General features: G+C 37.1%; 1 protein-coding gene across 1 annotated transcript in view; it reads right to left on the bottom strand.

Moving 5' to 3' along the window:
* LOC136713657 (collagen alpha-1(VI) chain) overlaps positions 1–9444 on the bottom strand; it is a 33231-nt gene extending 23787 nt beyond the window's left edge. Inside the window, exons 1-9 of the mRNA XM_066690835.1 lie at positions 9335–9444; positions 8280–8419; positions 6094–6223; positions 3399–3599; positions 1018–1177; positions 756–869; positions 641–661; positions 177–197; positions 33–77 (exon numbers count right to left, since the gene is read on the bottom strand). Coding sequence (XP_066546932.1) covers positions 33–77; positions 177–197; positions 641–661; positions 756–869; positions 1018–1177; positions 3399–3599; positions 6094–6223; positions 8280–8364 — 777 coding nt within the window. The 5' untranslated portion in view covers positions 8365–8419; positions 9335–9444. The remainder of the gene's footprint in view (positions 1–32; positions 78–176; positions 198–640; positions 662–755; positions 870–1017; positions 1178–3398; positions 3600–6093; positions 6224–8279; positions 8420–9334) is intronic.
* Positions 9445–12558: the final 3114 nt, after the last annotated feature.

Here is a 12558-nt window from a genome sequence, read left to right as displayed (position 1 = left end):
TGAAATCGTTTACACTGTTGTTGATACATTACCTCTTCTCCAGAGGGACCAGGGGATCCAGTGAGTCCTCTGTCAGCCTGTGGAATTGAAAAAAGGGGGAAATGACCTCAGTAGTATATTTAATACATATTATACTTTGAGTTAAAAAAATATATATTTAAAGTAAGTAGTCTTACCTTACATTCAAATGTGCAGCACTGAAAAATAACACACATATGTTAATTATTACTAGTGTTATTACCATTATATATCTATGTTGATGTTTAATACACATTAGTTACTATGTAATTGCAATGCTATTACTCAGAATTACAATGTACTTGTATGACTCATAGAACAGCACTGCTTGTTAGTGCAGTCTACCTTTGTATAGTTATATGCTTCAGAAAGCCATGAGTCAAGCATAAAATACACCACACATAAAAACTATTACACCCCCCCAAACACACACACACACACACACACACACACTTATATAGTGTATTTATTAAAACATCAATTCATTCATGTTAAGATTATTATAAGCCCATGGATTTGCAAACATTATATAAGGCAAATAGGTTGTCACAATAATCCTTCTGTAATCCATTCAAATTAGACTGCAAAAACATTCTCCCAAAAAGGAAAGTGATGAACTCACCAAAGCCTCTGAGTCCTTGTACTGCAGAAAGGAGAGGCAGGAAAAATAGTGTAAGTGGCACGATCAGGTGAAGCTGCTGCGAAACACGGTCAATGTCAGAATGAGCACCACTTACAATTGTGGAGATGATGGTGTTAATGGTGTTTTTGATCACCGCCGGGTCTTCACTTGTGGCTGACAGGTTGTGTCTGTACCGAACATCGGTTGCTATGGCACTCAGCCTGTTGTCCTGCAGTGTAAAGATCAATTTGTTCACAGCAGACACCAAAAAACAAACAAACAAACAAACAGGTAAACAAACAAATACACAAATAAATGTTGTGGGAATCAAAATGTGCTACTTCTATTTATATAGAGAAACCCTTCCTTGCACATACCAGATGATCAGGGGTAATAGCAACACCAAAGATTTTAATTTCCATCCCTTTAGCTTCGCTGACTGCATAGTTGATCCCCCCACACGGCTCTTTGTAGCCATCGAATGGATGTCCGTCTGTCACCACAACCATGTATTTATTGCCGTGGAAAGGAGAGCTACTGTATGACAAAAAGACAAAGACAGAAATCTGAATCAGGCATTGTTTCATTAGCATTAGTAACAGCAATTCTCACTGCAGTAGAAGTGTATGCTATCCATTATATTTATTTAACTCCTGCAATGATTTAATAATATTGCTGTGTGGTTGTATGATGATTTGAATGTATGGGGCATTCTTCGGGTAAGAGAAGACTTGAAACATGATAATTTGAGGTGTAAATGGACGGACTTTTCTTTATTTCTACTGTCATGTATCCAGGTGTTTGCCCTTAAACTGGCATAGAAGCTAAACAGAGACGCAGTCAGGGATTTTGGAAGACAGTACTGCCGGAGGGCTTTTATTTCTTGTAATCGAGCCTTCAGGCCCTTGTCATAAATCTCGCAATAATGAAGCTCGGGAATACGAGGCCATCTGGCTCTCTGGCTGTGAAGACATATGCAGTGTAAACTTTTTATTTAAGGAGTGTGTATGTGGGGAGGGGTGCAGTTGGTTTAATAGCTGTGGTAAGCTGGATTGCTTCAAATAAATGACTAAAACTGAAAACAAAGGTGTGTCTAAATTATCACATTGGTCCAATTGAACCTGTGGTTCACAACAAATACCTGACCTGACCCCGGGGGAGGAAAATTACTTGGGGAACAGCTGACCATGATTGGCTCTCCCCCTCGATAAAATAGGAAGCGACAGACGAGCGAGAATGAGAGAGAAAGAGAGAGAATGAAAGAAAATCAGGATTTTGATCACGGTAATGGGCTTGGTTTATGGATAATGAATTTTGCTTTGGAATATGGATTGATTGTCTGTGTGTTACCCGTGTGTTTGAGTTTAATTAGTTATGTGTAGAGAGGGACCTGTCTATGTGTTTAGTTTGGGCTCGAGAGGAGCTAGGGTTTTGTTTATGGTTTTGTATGTCTTTATTTGGAAAGCACTGAGCACTGTATATAATGAAGGCATGTCTTTGTACCATACCACTGTCTCTGTGTTTCTTAAGCCACACCTGAGAGCCGTGTCCAACTCCACACAGTGTCACAATATATAAAGATCTGATTACAAAGATTGCATTCTCACCCCTACAGCTACTCGGGGAAAGAAACTCCCACACTTTAAACTGGAATTCTGCCTTGTGAGGAAGGGCACTCTGATTAATGGGCTGTGTTTGGGGCGTGGCAGCTCCTGTGCTCAGCTGGGTGCAGTGGAGTCAGAGAGGGCGACATGGACGGGTGATTGGTCACACCTGGTGGAGTTTGCACCTCTTTGGACTCTGTAGTGGATGAAAGCCTGTCTCTAAGCTTGGTGGGAAGGAATAAGGAGAAAGTGTTGGGTTGCAAAGCCTAATAACTGTTTATTTGTTTGTGTTAGTTTTTCTTGTTTTAAACGAGGGTAATGGAAAGTGGAAAGCTCCAAGAAGTGTGTGATGTTGAGGGACATTTTTAAGCCTGCAGATACACTAGAAGAAGGTTTTTCATTTTCAGTGATTCTGTTACTTGTTTTGTGAACTGCACCAGACCACAACATAGTGCTTCTCTCTGTCCTCAAACAATAAACTTATTTGTTGGGCACAGCTGTCTCCTTGGTGTCTAAACCCTGTGTTACTTGGAACTTGTTATATCTTGATTATGTATATTCTCAATTAATGGTTAATTCAAATGTTATGTCTTGGACAAAAAATCAGCACAGATGGAGATATTATGGAAGAAATTAAAAGAAGATTGAAAATGGGATGAAGGGCATTTGGAATAAACTGCACACTGTTGAAAGGAAATCTACCCACTGAAGTGAAACACATTTCATTAGTGCATACTACCAGCAAAAATACTAAATACTAGCATAATAAAAGCTACCTGGCTCTCAATCCAGACCTCAATCTCAAAGAACACCCTTGGAATTAACTGGAATGGAGAATTGTGAATAGTGAATTAAGGGCAATGGTGGATCTATATCTTGTTGATAACTGTGTTTTGTATTTTACATGTATATATATATATATATATATATATATATATATATATATATATATATATATATATATATATATACATTAAAATATAGCTTTTAAATAACTTACAAAACTGATAACTAAGAAGCTGAAAAATAAAGTATATTTTCAGTCGCACAAGAATTGCAGACGGCCCAAGTGCAGCAGGTGCTTTTCTCTATTTCTCTAGTGAGTTTCTCTGTTGAATGACAAGTAAGGTCCAGACGCAAGAGACAAGGGTTACCCTGACATCAGTTGCCCGGTTGCCACAGTGATTGCACAGTCCGTGTAAGTTCCTTTCCCGATGTAGCGCAAATCCTGGATGGCTTTCTTCAGCTTTGCTTTGCCCGTGGTTGTGCTGATGAGCTCACTCATTATCTTGACATCATCACTGTAGTGAAGGATCCCTGCATTCCAGGTCAGGTTACGATCGCAGCGGTAATACCTGTGTTTAAAACAGAAATACCTCAGGGATCAACAATGTAGGGCAATGGGTGCCTGGGTGCAAAATGTGATGCCTGAAAATGTATTTGTATAAAAATAAATAAATAAATAAACAGAATAAATACAAATATATTGCTGATGTTGTTATTCCTTCAGTCTGGAGAGGGGTGTGTGTGATTTTGGTGTCATTCATATGTACAGTTTTTAAGAAGGAATAAATCTGACAGTTTTGTACCCTTAAAATTAAATAGGGCTAATGCTTCAATTATGACACACATTTATTGGGCAATTAAAGTCAAACACTCATTTTTACAAGCCTGTAAGTAAACGTCAGACTTCAGTGAGCAATGTTCTCTGAGGGCTTTTGAAGATATGCCTAATTGTATATATGAAACACAATGCTTCACCTGCACAGTCATTTAATTCACAAGTGTATGCATGCAAACAAATGTTTATCCTTCAGAGTCTAAATACATACTTGCCCTTGTCATAAAAGTAACAAACAGGCAGAGATATGCAATAAAATAATTTCAGCATTAAATGTAAATTAGTTTACTGAAATTGGCACATGAATGTGATGTGAACATGCCCCACTTCTTTGGGTTGTTTTCCATAATATATGTTTTTATTACAACTTATTACAATGGTAATAATATCTTTTGATCAAGTTTGGAAATGTATATGCAATTATGAATCATATATACATCTAAAAACCAGTCCACAGACAAATACATAATTTCCTTTTGTCATGAGCTCTGGCAAGCAGCTACTCTCTCTAACAACTTTGATTATTTTATACAAGTAAATGCACTTAAAACCTTCAGATATTTATGTATATGAATGCACTTAAGCAGGTTTAAACCCACAGTGACATTATTAAAAGATATATTAATATATATATCTTTGGTTTCTACCAGATGTGAAACACAGGTTTCATTAGATATTCAGTACAGATGTCTCTCCCTAGCCCACAGTTTCCTGTGGGCCCTAGGAAAAACTTTTTCAAGGATCCTGTTCTGTGGAACTTGCAATGGACTCACATTAACTCTTGTGAATCATCTTTAAAGTGTGTAAAATCACTTTAGTAACAATTAAGTAACAAATGTCAGCTGTCCACCTACTTGTTGAACTTTTCATTCTTGTAAATGCAACACATTAAATTAAAAACCATATTTAAAAGAATTTAATGTACAGGATTATAAAATATACAAATATACACATATACACTCACCTAAAGGATTATTAGGAACACCATACTAATACTGTGTTTGACCCCCTTTCGCCTTCAGAACTGCCTTAATTCTACGTGGCATTGATTCAACAAGGTGCTGAAAGCATTCTTTAGAAATGTTGGCCCATATTGATAGGATAGCATCTTGCAGTTGATGGAGATTTGTGGGATGCACATCCAGGGCACGAAGCTCCCGTTCCACCACATCCCAAAGATGCTCTATTGGGTTGAGATCTGGTGACTGTGGGGGCCAGTTTAGTACAGTGAACTCATTGTCATGTTCAAGAAACCAATTTGAAATGATTCGACCTTTGTGACATGGTGCATTATCCTGCTGGAAGTAGCCATCAGAGGATGGGTACATGGTGGTCATAAAGGGATGGACATGGTCAGAAACAATGTTCAGGTAGGCCATGGCATTTAAACGATGCCCAATTGGCACTAAGGGGCCTAAAGTGTGCCAAGAAAACATCCCCCACACCATTACACCACCACCACCAGCCTGCACAGTGGTAACAAGGCATGATGGATCCATGTTCTCATCCTGTTTACGCCAAATTCTGACTCTACCATCTGAATGTGTCAACAGAAATCGAGACTCATCAGACCAGGCAACATTTTTCCAGTCTTCAACTGTCCAATTTTGGTGAGCTTGTGCAAATTGTAGCCTCTTTTTCCTATTTGTAGTGGAGATGAGTGGTGCCCGGTGGGGTCTTCTGCTGTTGTAGCCCATCCGCCTCAAGGTTGTACGTGTTGTGGCTTCACAAATGCTTTGCTGCATACCTCGGTTGTAACGAGTGGTTATTTCAGTCAAAGTTGCTCTTCTATCAGCTTGAATCAGTCGGCCCATTCTCCTCTGACCTCTAGCATCAACAAGGCATTTTCGCCCACAGGACTGCCGCATACTGGATGTTTTTCCCTTTTCACACCATTCTTTGTAAACCCTAGAAATGGTTGTGCGTGAAAATCCCAGTAACTGAGCAGATTGTGAAATACTCAGACCGGCCCGTCTGGCAACAACAACCATGCCACGCTCAAAATTGCTTAAATCACCTTTCTTTCCCATTCAGACATTCAGTTTGGAGTTCAGGAGATTGTCTTGACCAGGACCACACCCCTAAATGCATTGAAGCAACTGCCATGTGATTGGTTGGTTAGATAATTGCATTCATGAGAAATTGAACAGGTGTTCCTAATAATCCTTTAGGTGAGTGTATAATAACATATACCATGAGAGCTATGCTTCATATTAAATATCACCTACCGGCTGTTTAGCTGCTCCACAAAGTCCAAAGCAAATTGTTTGATCTTTTCAACAAAAGAACCATATGGCTTGTCCCTTAATGCCACACTCTCAGATGTATCGAGCACAATGTATACATCAGCAGGGCATTCTGAAGGAAAGGGAGAGAAAATGTATTTCCTAAAGAATAATTGTGTTTGTATCTAACTGTCTTATTACACCCAAAGTAAGACACAATATTATTATTTGTGCTACCCTGTAGTAACAGAAAATTAAATACATATAAAATAAAATATCATGCCAGGTGTGCTTTCTTCACGTTCGGATCACTACCGAGCTGTAAATGAAAATAGCCATAATATAGGTGTTATTTTATGTATTCATAGCTGTACATCTGTAGCATTTTTTTGTATTTTAAAATTCGTCTGAAGTTTAATACTTGAGACCTTTTCTCAGGTCCTAGAGACAGATTAAAAATAAACTGGCTAATAGAAAACAACACACTTGTACTCTTTTTTTATTGTAGGCTTTTCTTCTACTGATGAATAAGAAATACATATTTGTAGTTTGCTTTACTCAAATTTGACATTTTTTTATTAATTGTAGTCCTACCCCCCCCAAAGATGTTAGGAGAAACAGAACTTGAAGAAAGAAACTAATGAAAGACATGAATTAAAACAGCTTGGTCATGCTTTACTTTAAGGAGCAATTATTAGCATTTATTAACAGTGAAGAGCACATATGGAGCAAATACATGGATACAAAATTTAATGTCTTTCAAATTGTGAGTAAGCTGATAGGAAGCAGGTCATTATTTATTATGTAGAAGCTAATAAAAGCTGCATTAACAAATAATTCATTATTTATTACATATTTAACAATGATATCTATTTAAAAACTAAGATACACCAGCTAAAGAAAACTACTTGAAAAGGTATGTATTAACTAATTGTTAACTTTAACATTTACTGTAACCAGAACAGTGCTGGAAACAAAGCAAACAAACCAACAAATAAATACATGCAAATCTGTTTATCTGTGCAACACAATATATCAATTTATAACCTGATTGTTTATGAATATATGCCCCTCAAAATAAAGTGTGATAGTCCAATCTTGGAGCTGACAACCTAAGAACTCCTTTAGATATCCCTTGACTTACACTTTGAAAGCATTTAAAATACCCAGCTGTGTAAATGGGTATGAATGTAAGTCGCCCTGGATAAGAGCATCTGCTAAATGACAAATAATGTAATTTGCAACTATTTGTTTTTTAATAACTTAACAAATGCAAAAAATACCAGGGCTTCCCAGCAAACAATCTCTAAACAATGTCATTCAAGTTCATATCAAGGGGACTCAATTCGTCTAGACCAGTGAATCAGAAATGATTTAGTTGCTTATTGCATCCAGGCAAAAGCTGCGAAATTGAAGATCCTGTGCCAGGAACCAGAACCTACGCTGAAATAGAACCGGGAAATGCCTCCACAGTAATGCAATATCTAAATGGGATAAACAGGCCTAGAAGGAATCAGAAGGATTTCTTTAAAAAAAGGGTAAACATGTTGAATTGGCCACACCAAGCAGCTCACCACATAACATAATGAGAAAGAGGAACTGACAAAGAAATTGGGGAGTATCTGCACAGGCCATGACTATAACTCAGCTTTTGTGGCCCAAGATTAACACCTCTGATTTTCCAAAGTGTAAAGTAAACTTCACATGAATTAGTTACTTTGAGCTCCTGAAAGGTGACTTCTTCTTGTGTCCTATCTCATAATTTTCCCCTGGATTATATATTTGTTGATGGTTTCTCTGAAGAACATGGGTGAAACAACCTGTTTTGTGGTTATGGTCCTATTTCTTGACACTCTCTGTCCTAAATAGTTGGAGCGTCTTCAAAGCCCAAGTCACCAGTGATCTGTTTCCCGACAGAACATCAGTAATCCCAGTACAGTTTAGGGAGATGAGAAAAAGAAACCGGACTATGAGAAAACCTACATAAGTGTTTGGGTTAGTGCAGCCCACTGTATACTGTGTAAAGTACATGAACAAAGTAAGAGGACAGGACATGTAAACAGGGAACTGTGTGAATTATGAAGGGGTAGTGAAATATGTGTTTACAGAAATTATCCAAATACACGTGCAACATGTTTAGAAATATCCCCATTCGATGGTAAGACCGAACCATATGCAACATCTCTTACCGTGAAAGCTGCTTTTCACCTTAAAAAGGCATTCAGCAGTATAAACAATACTCAGCAGGACAGCTACTCTGAGCAGTAAGACCATGATGCCTGAGCTCTGTGCTTCCTTTGGTGTCTCAGACGGATGCCCCTTTGGAGAACTTAGTAGAATGCATGAAAAGACATGTCAGAAGATGTACGAAATGAGAGGTATGTTTATTTGATTGGTTTATTATGATTATTTTCTTAATATTGAATATATCTTCCCCCTATTTTTTTTTAAATACTACATCTTAGTCCACTGTGTATTAAGTACAAATGCATAATTTCCTTAATAATAACAATAATAATAATAATAATAATAATAATAATAATAATAATAATAATAATAATACAACATAAGACATTTATGAACTAATCTCCGCATTCTGTGCTGTATGAATTATTCAAATTTGAATCAATTCACAGACAAAATTCACTTTCTGACACAGGGTGATGGAGACATACCATCGACAAAGACAGACAGGCTTAAAAACAGAAACAAACTAGCTACCAAAAATACAACAACAGCAAGATTTTAATTGTTGATTCAGAACAAAATCTGTGAGATTACAAAATGTCCTGTTTACATTGATTTTGCTGTACTAATCTATATAAATGTATATAGTATAGATTACTATCCTTGTGGGGACTAGACAAAGAATAACAATAAAGTATTACATCTGTTATGTGTAGAATGGATCCAACACCAGAATCAAATCTAATTATTGACATACTGACACTTGAAATATGCAGAGTAATCCTGCTTTTCAAATGGCAAATACCAACTATAATGCCTAATTTCTTCTCATAATTGACATGTCTTCCAATTGAAATCATTTTCTAGTCACTGTTGAATGGGAATATACGCAGAAAGGTGCTGCTCCCATTGCAGAATTCCCTTCTCTCATTCCTTCAGAGATAAATCACTTTCAACCGCAAAGTGCTCACACTTGTATGTGCCTTTATCGCTGTAATACATACATTTCCACACAAACACATCCTCATCCCCACATATATTTACACAATAGTCTTACCGTGTCACTTTTGCATGGTAAAACAAAACTGATTTCTTCTGCTGCTCGGTACCTGATCCAGGTGAGTGTCTCTCCTTCCAAATTGTCTTTCAGGTGAGGGTGGAGAATTCCTCCTCGCCCCTCCCCCCCCGAGAGGAACCTCTGCTCAGACAGACTCCTGTGAAGACGTTTACCTCTGTATTGTGTACACTTCTGTTTGTGTCACCAACAAGGTTCAAAAGGAAGAGATTTAAATATGTAATTTGATTGCCATATAGATGATGTACTCCAGTAATTTCCGGGTCAAGCTATTTTGATATATAAGTTTATATATAAATAAGGACATGAATTTTCCATATAATTCAAATGTGGCAGTTCTGTATTTCTCAAAATATTTTAAATATCAATATTTTGTATTGTTGTTTTTCCATACTTATCCATACATAATATTTGTACAGTGTGTCACCTAAAATTCCCATTGTATCTCATGGAGTGTTGATCTTAACACGGTGGTTTTATTCCATGGAGTGTGTGGGTGTAGATTTTAGGGAACTGTAGGAAGACATTCATGATTTTCCCACACCCTGTTTGATTCCCTGATGTTAGCTGAAACTTAGTGACTTGCCATCATTCCCCCCTCCCTCAGAGAATACATCAAAAACAGTATAACCCACATGTGGTGAGCCTTCTTCTAATCAAAAATAAAATAAAATTCAAAGGCACCCTCCTGTGACAGATCGTGGCATTGTTCTGCAGCAATGGTATTAATAATAGTGAGTTCACATGCCCTTATGACACAGGCATTTAGAAATGTGTCTCTCCCCCCTCTGACTGGCTTTGTTAGACACTGAGTGTGACCTCTCTCTCCCCTATTGAGGCAGATTTATAGGAACAGGAGAAGTCTGACAAGGTAAAACATGTTTTCACCTTCAATTGAGACAAAAGGCTTGAGTCTCCAGTGTGCTTTTATCCCATCTATCTTGCTCTTTACCCAAGTAAGCACTACCTTTAGTTGTTGTCTGCTACTTTGGTTGTCAGTGGCATAGATCTTAGTTTACTCTTCCCCTGTACTGAAACACAAAGGTGACTCTTGATAATATAAATAACGATAAATTCAAAAAATGTTTGAGTCCAAACAAAGTTATCTGTTCTCATTGTTTTCCTTGCAGGAATGTTAGAAATCTGTGGGTGAGACCGAGGGAGAGCGTAACACTATAATCAAACGTGAAAACAGAAATAGCTGCTCACTAAAGAAATGGGTGTTGTAAAGCGAAAGAGAAATCTAAATGACTGGTATTTCATTTTCTGTAGCTTGTGCACAGCTGCAGTCTCAAACATCCTGCAGTGGGAAATTTGTAGTGTTTTTGTAGCCATTCTTGGTGGTCATTTTACCAGATACCCACAAAACATCTGCACTAGGAAAGGGATTCTAAGGTTCTCTTAGGGAGTTACATTTTTTACATATAGGCCTATATCATTGTTTTCTGACCTTTTCACAGTCTTCTGATGAATTACAATTGAAATGCATCTGATGACTCCTTTCCCAAGAGCATTTTAATGTGGTCTCACATTATTTAAGTTCTCTTGTGTACCATTCCACAACCCAGTTTTGGATGATTTCTAAATGAACATATGCATGTGTTTGAACCGGGTGTGCATTGGAATATGAGGTGAATTTCTTCATTGACACCGTCTTTCCATAGCTTCCACTCCCACTGACTTCAGGTATGTCTGATGCTTTATGTAATGAAAATTGATCGTGACATATTTGTCTTAAAAAAGAATTTACAGAACATACTGCAATGTGCAAACTACATGTGACGTGCTTGGCAGTGTGCCAAATGTAGTTCTCCAGAATCCTAAAGAGACGCTGACGAGGAATCTTTAGTTTGAGGGTTAGGTTTCTGCCTTATTTACTCTAACCATTGAACAGTTGGTATGATCGATGCTCTAAACAGGTCACAACACGTTGACTTATGGTGCAGGTCGAAGAAACAGTGGGGAAAGTGTGTTGTCCTATTTTTACAGATAACCAAAGCTGCCCCAAGGCTACACATTCATGCCACATGGGATGGGATCTGTGATTTCAATGCAATTACTTCTCTTTCAAACCCTTTTTTTCTCCAGACATCCAAGTCCACATTTTAAGCTGCTCAGATGTGCTGTAGCCCAAATCAAGTCTTACAGGAGCTGATCCAGAACTCAAAAACAAAGAATGATATTGATACATTTCTATGAGTTCCTAAGCAAGGACCAAAACAATGCTAATTTGTTAATGTTAAGTTAATAATAACTAGTTATACTGCTTTTAAAAGAAGATGGGGTAACAATTTGTATAAGTGTCATTAATAGATGATTGGTAAATAGTTTAAAAAACAGTTAGGAAGCATGAGTAACTCCATTTATAAATGATCAATAAACCTTTATTATATACAAATTATAATTTATAAAACAAATTAAACAAAATAGTGTTTTGCGAGATTTGATTTGTTTAAAATCTTTCTTAGAAATGATGAATCATCTCTGAGAGCTTTAGTCTGAAAGCTTATGGTTTGGTTTGGTTTGGGTTGGCACAGAAAGCAAAGTGAGGCCATAAAAAGAGGAATGTTTATCTGCCTTAAACATGGGGGAGAGAACACTGACATCTTAGTGGTTCAGCTTTGGGAGAGGTTGAACACACAAGAAGTAAAGTGAATGGGAATGTGTGCATGGATATTCTTCAGGGTGAGTTGTAAAAGTAAACTAAACATTTAACGTCAGAATTCAGTTTCAAGGCTGAAAAGTGGCCGTTTCTTTAATGTAGACCACGTTCAGTTTCAATGTAACATGGATAAATATATATGTTGTCAATTTTAAGAAAATGAACACAAATGTACTACTGCTTGACACTGTATATACATTTTATAATCTAAACTTATAGTACACTGTTTCCAAGATACAGTGCATGAATCCTCTAACTTAAAAAAAAACAAAAAAAAAAAAACAAACAAAAAAAAAAAAAATACAAAAAGTGAGATAATATTTTTATTGCAAATACGATCTCTGGGATTGTTTTACATCAAAGCTAACAAAACTATTTACATCATACAAATATTTTAAACATGCCAGACCTTTCCAACACCACAGCAAAAAGGTCGAATCAGGCACAGAGGGGAGAAATAAGTCCTTACAAGAACTAGGACCTAATATAGAGAACGATTTGATCTTAAAATGTTTACGAAACTGGGATCACATTTTGAGGGTCG

Source organism: Amia ocellicauda, chromosome 18 (assembly GCF_036373705.1).
Source record: "Amia ocellicauda isolate fAmiCal2 chromosome 18, fAmiCal2.hap1, whole genome shotgun sequence".
NCBI classification, from domain to species: Eukaryota; Metazoa; Chordata; class Actinopteri; order Amiiformes; family Amiidae; genus Amia; species Amia ocellicauda.
Note: the sequence above shows the minus strand (reverse complement) of the source record. Positions and strands in the feature narration are given on the sequence as shown.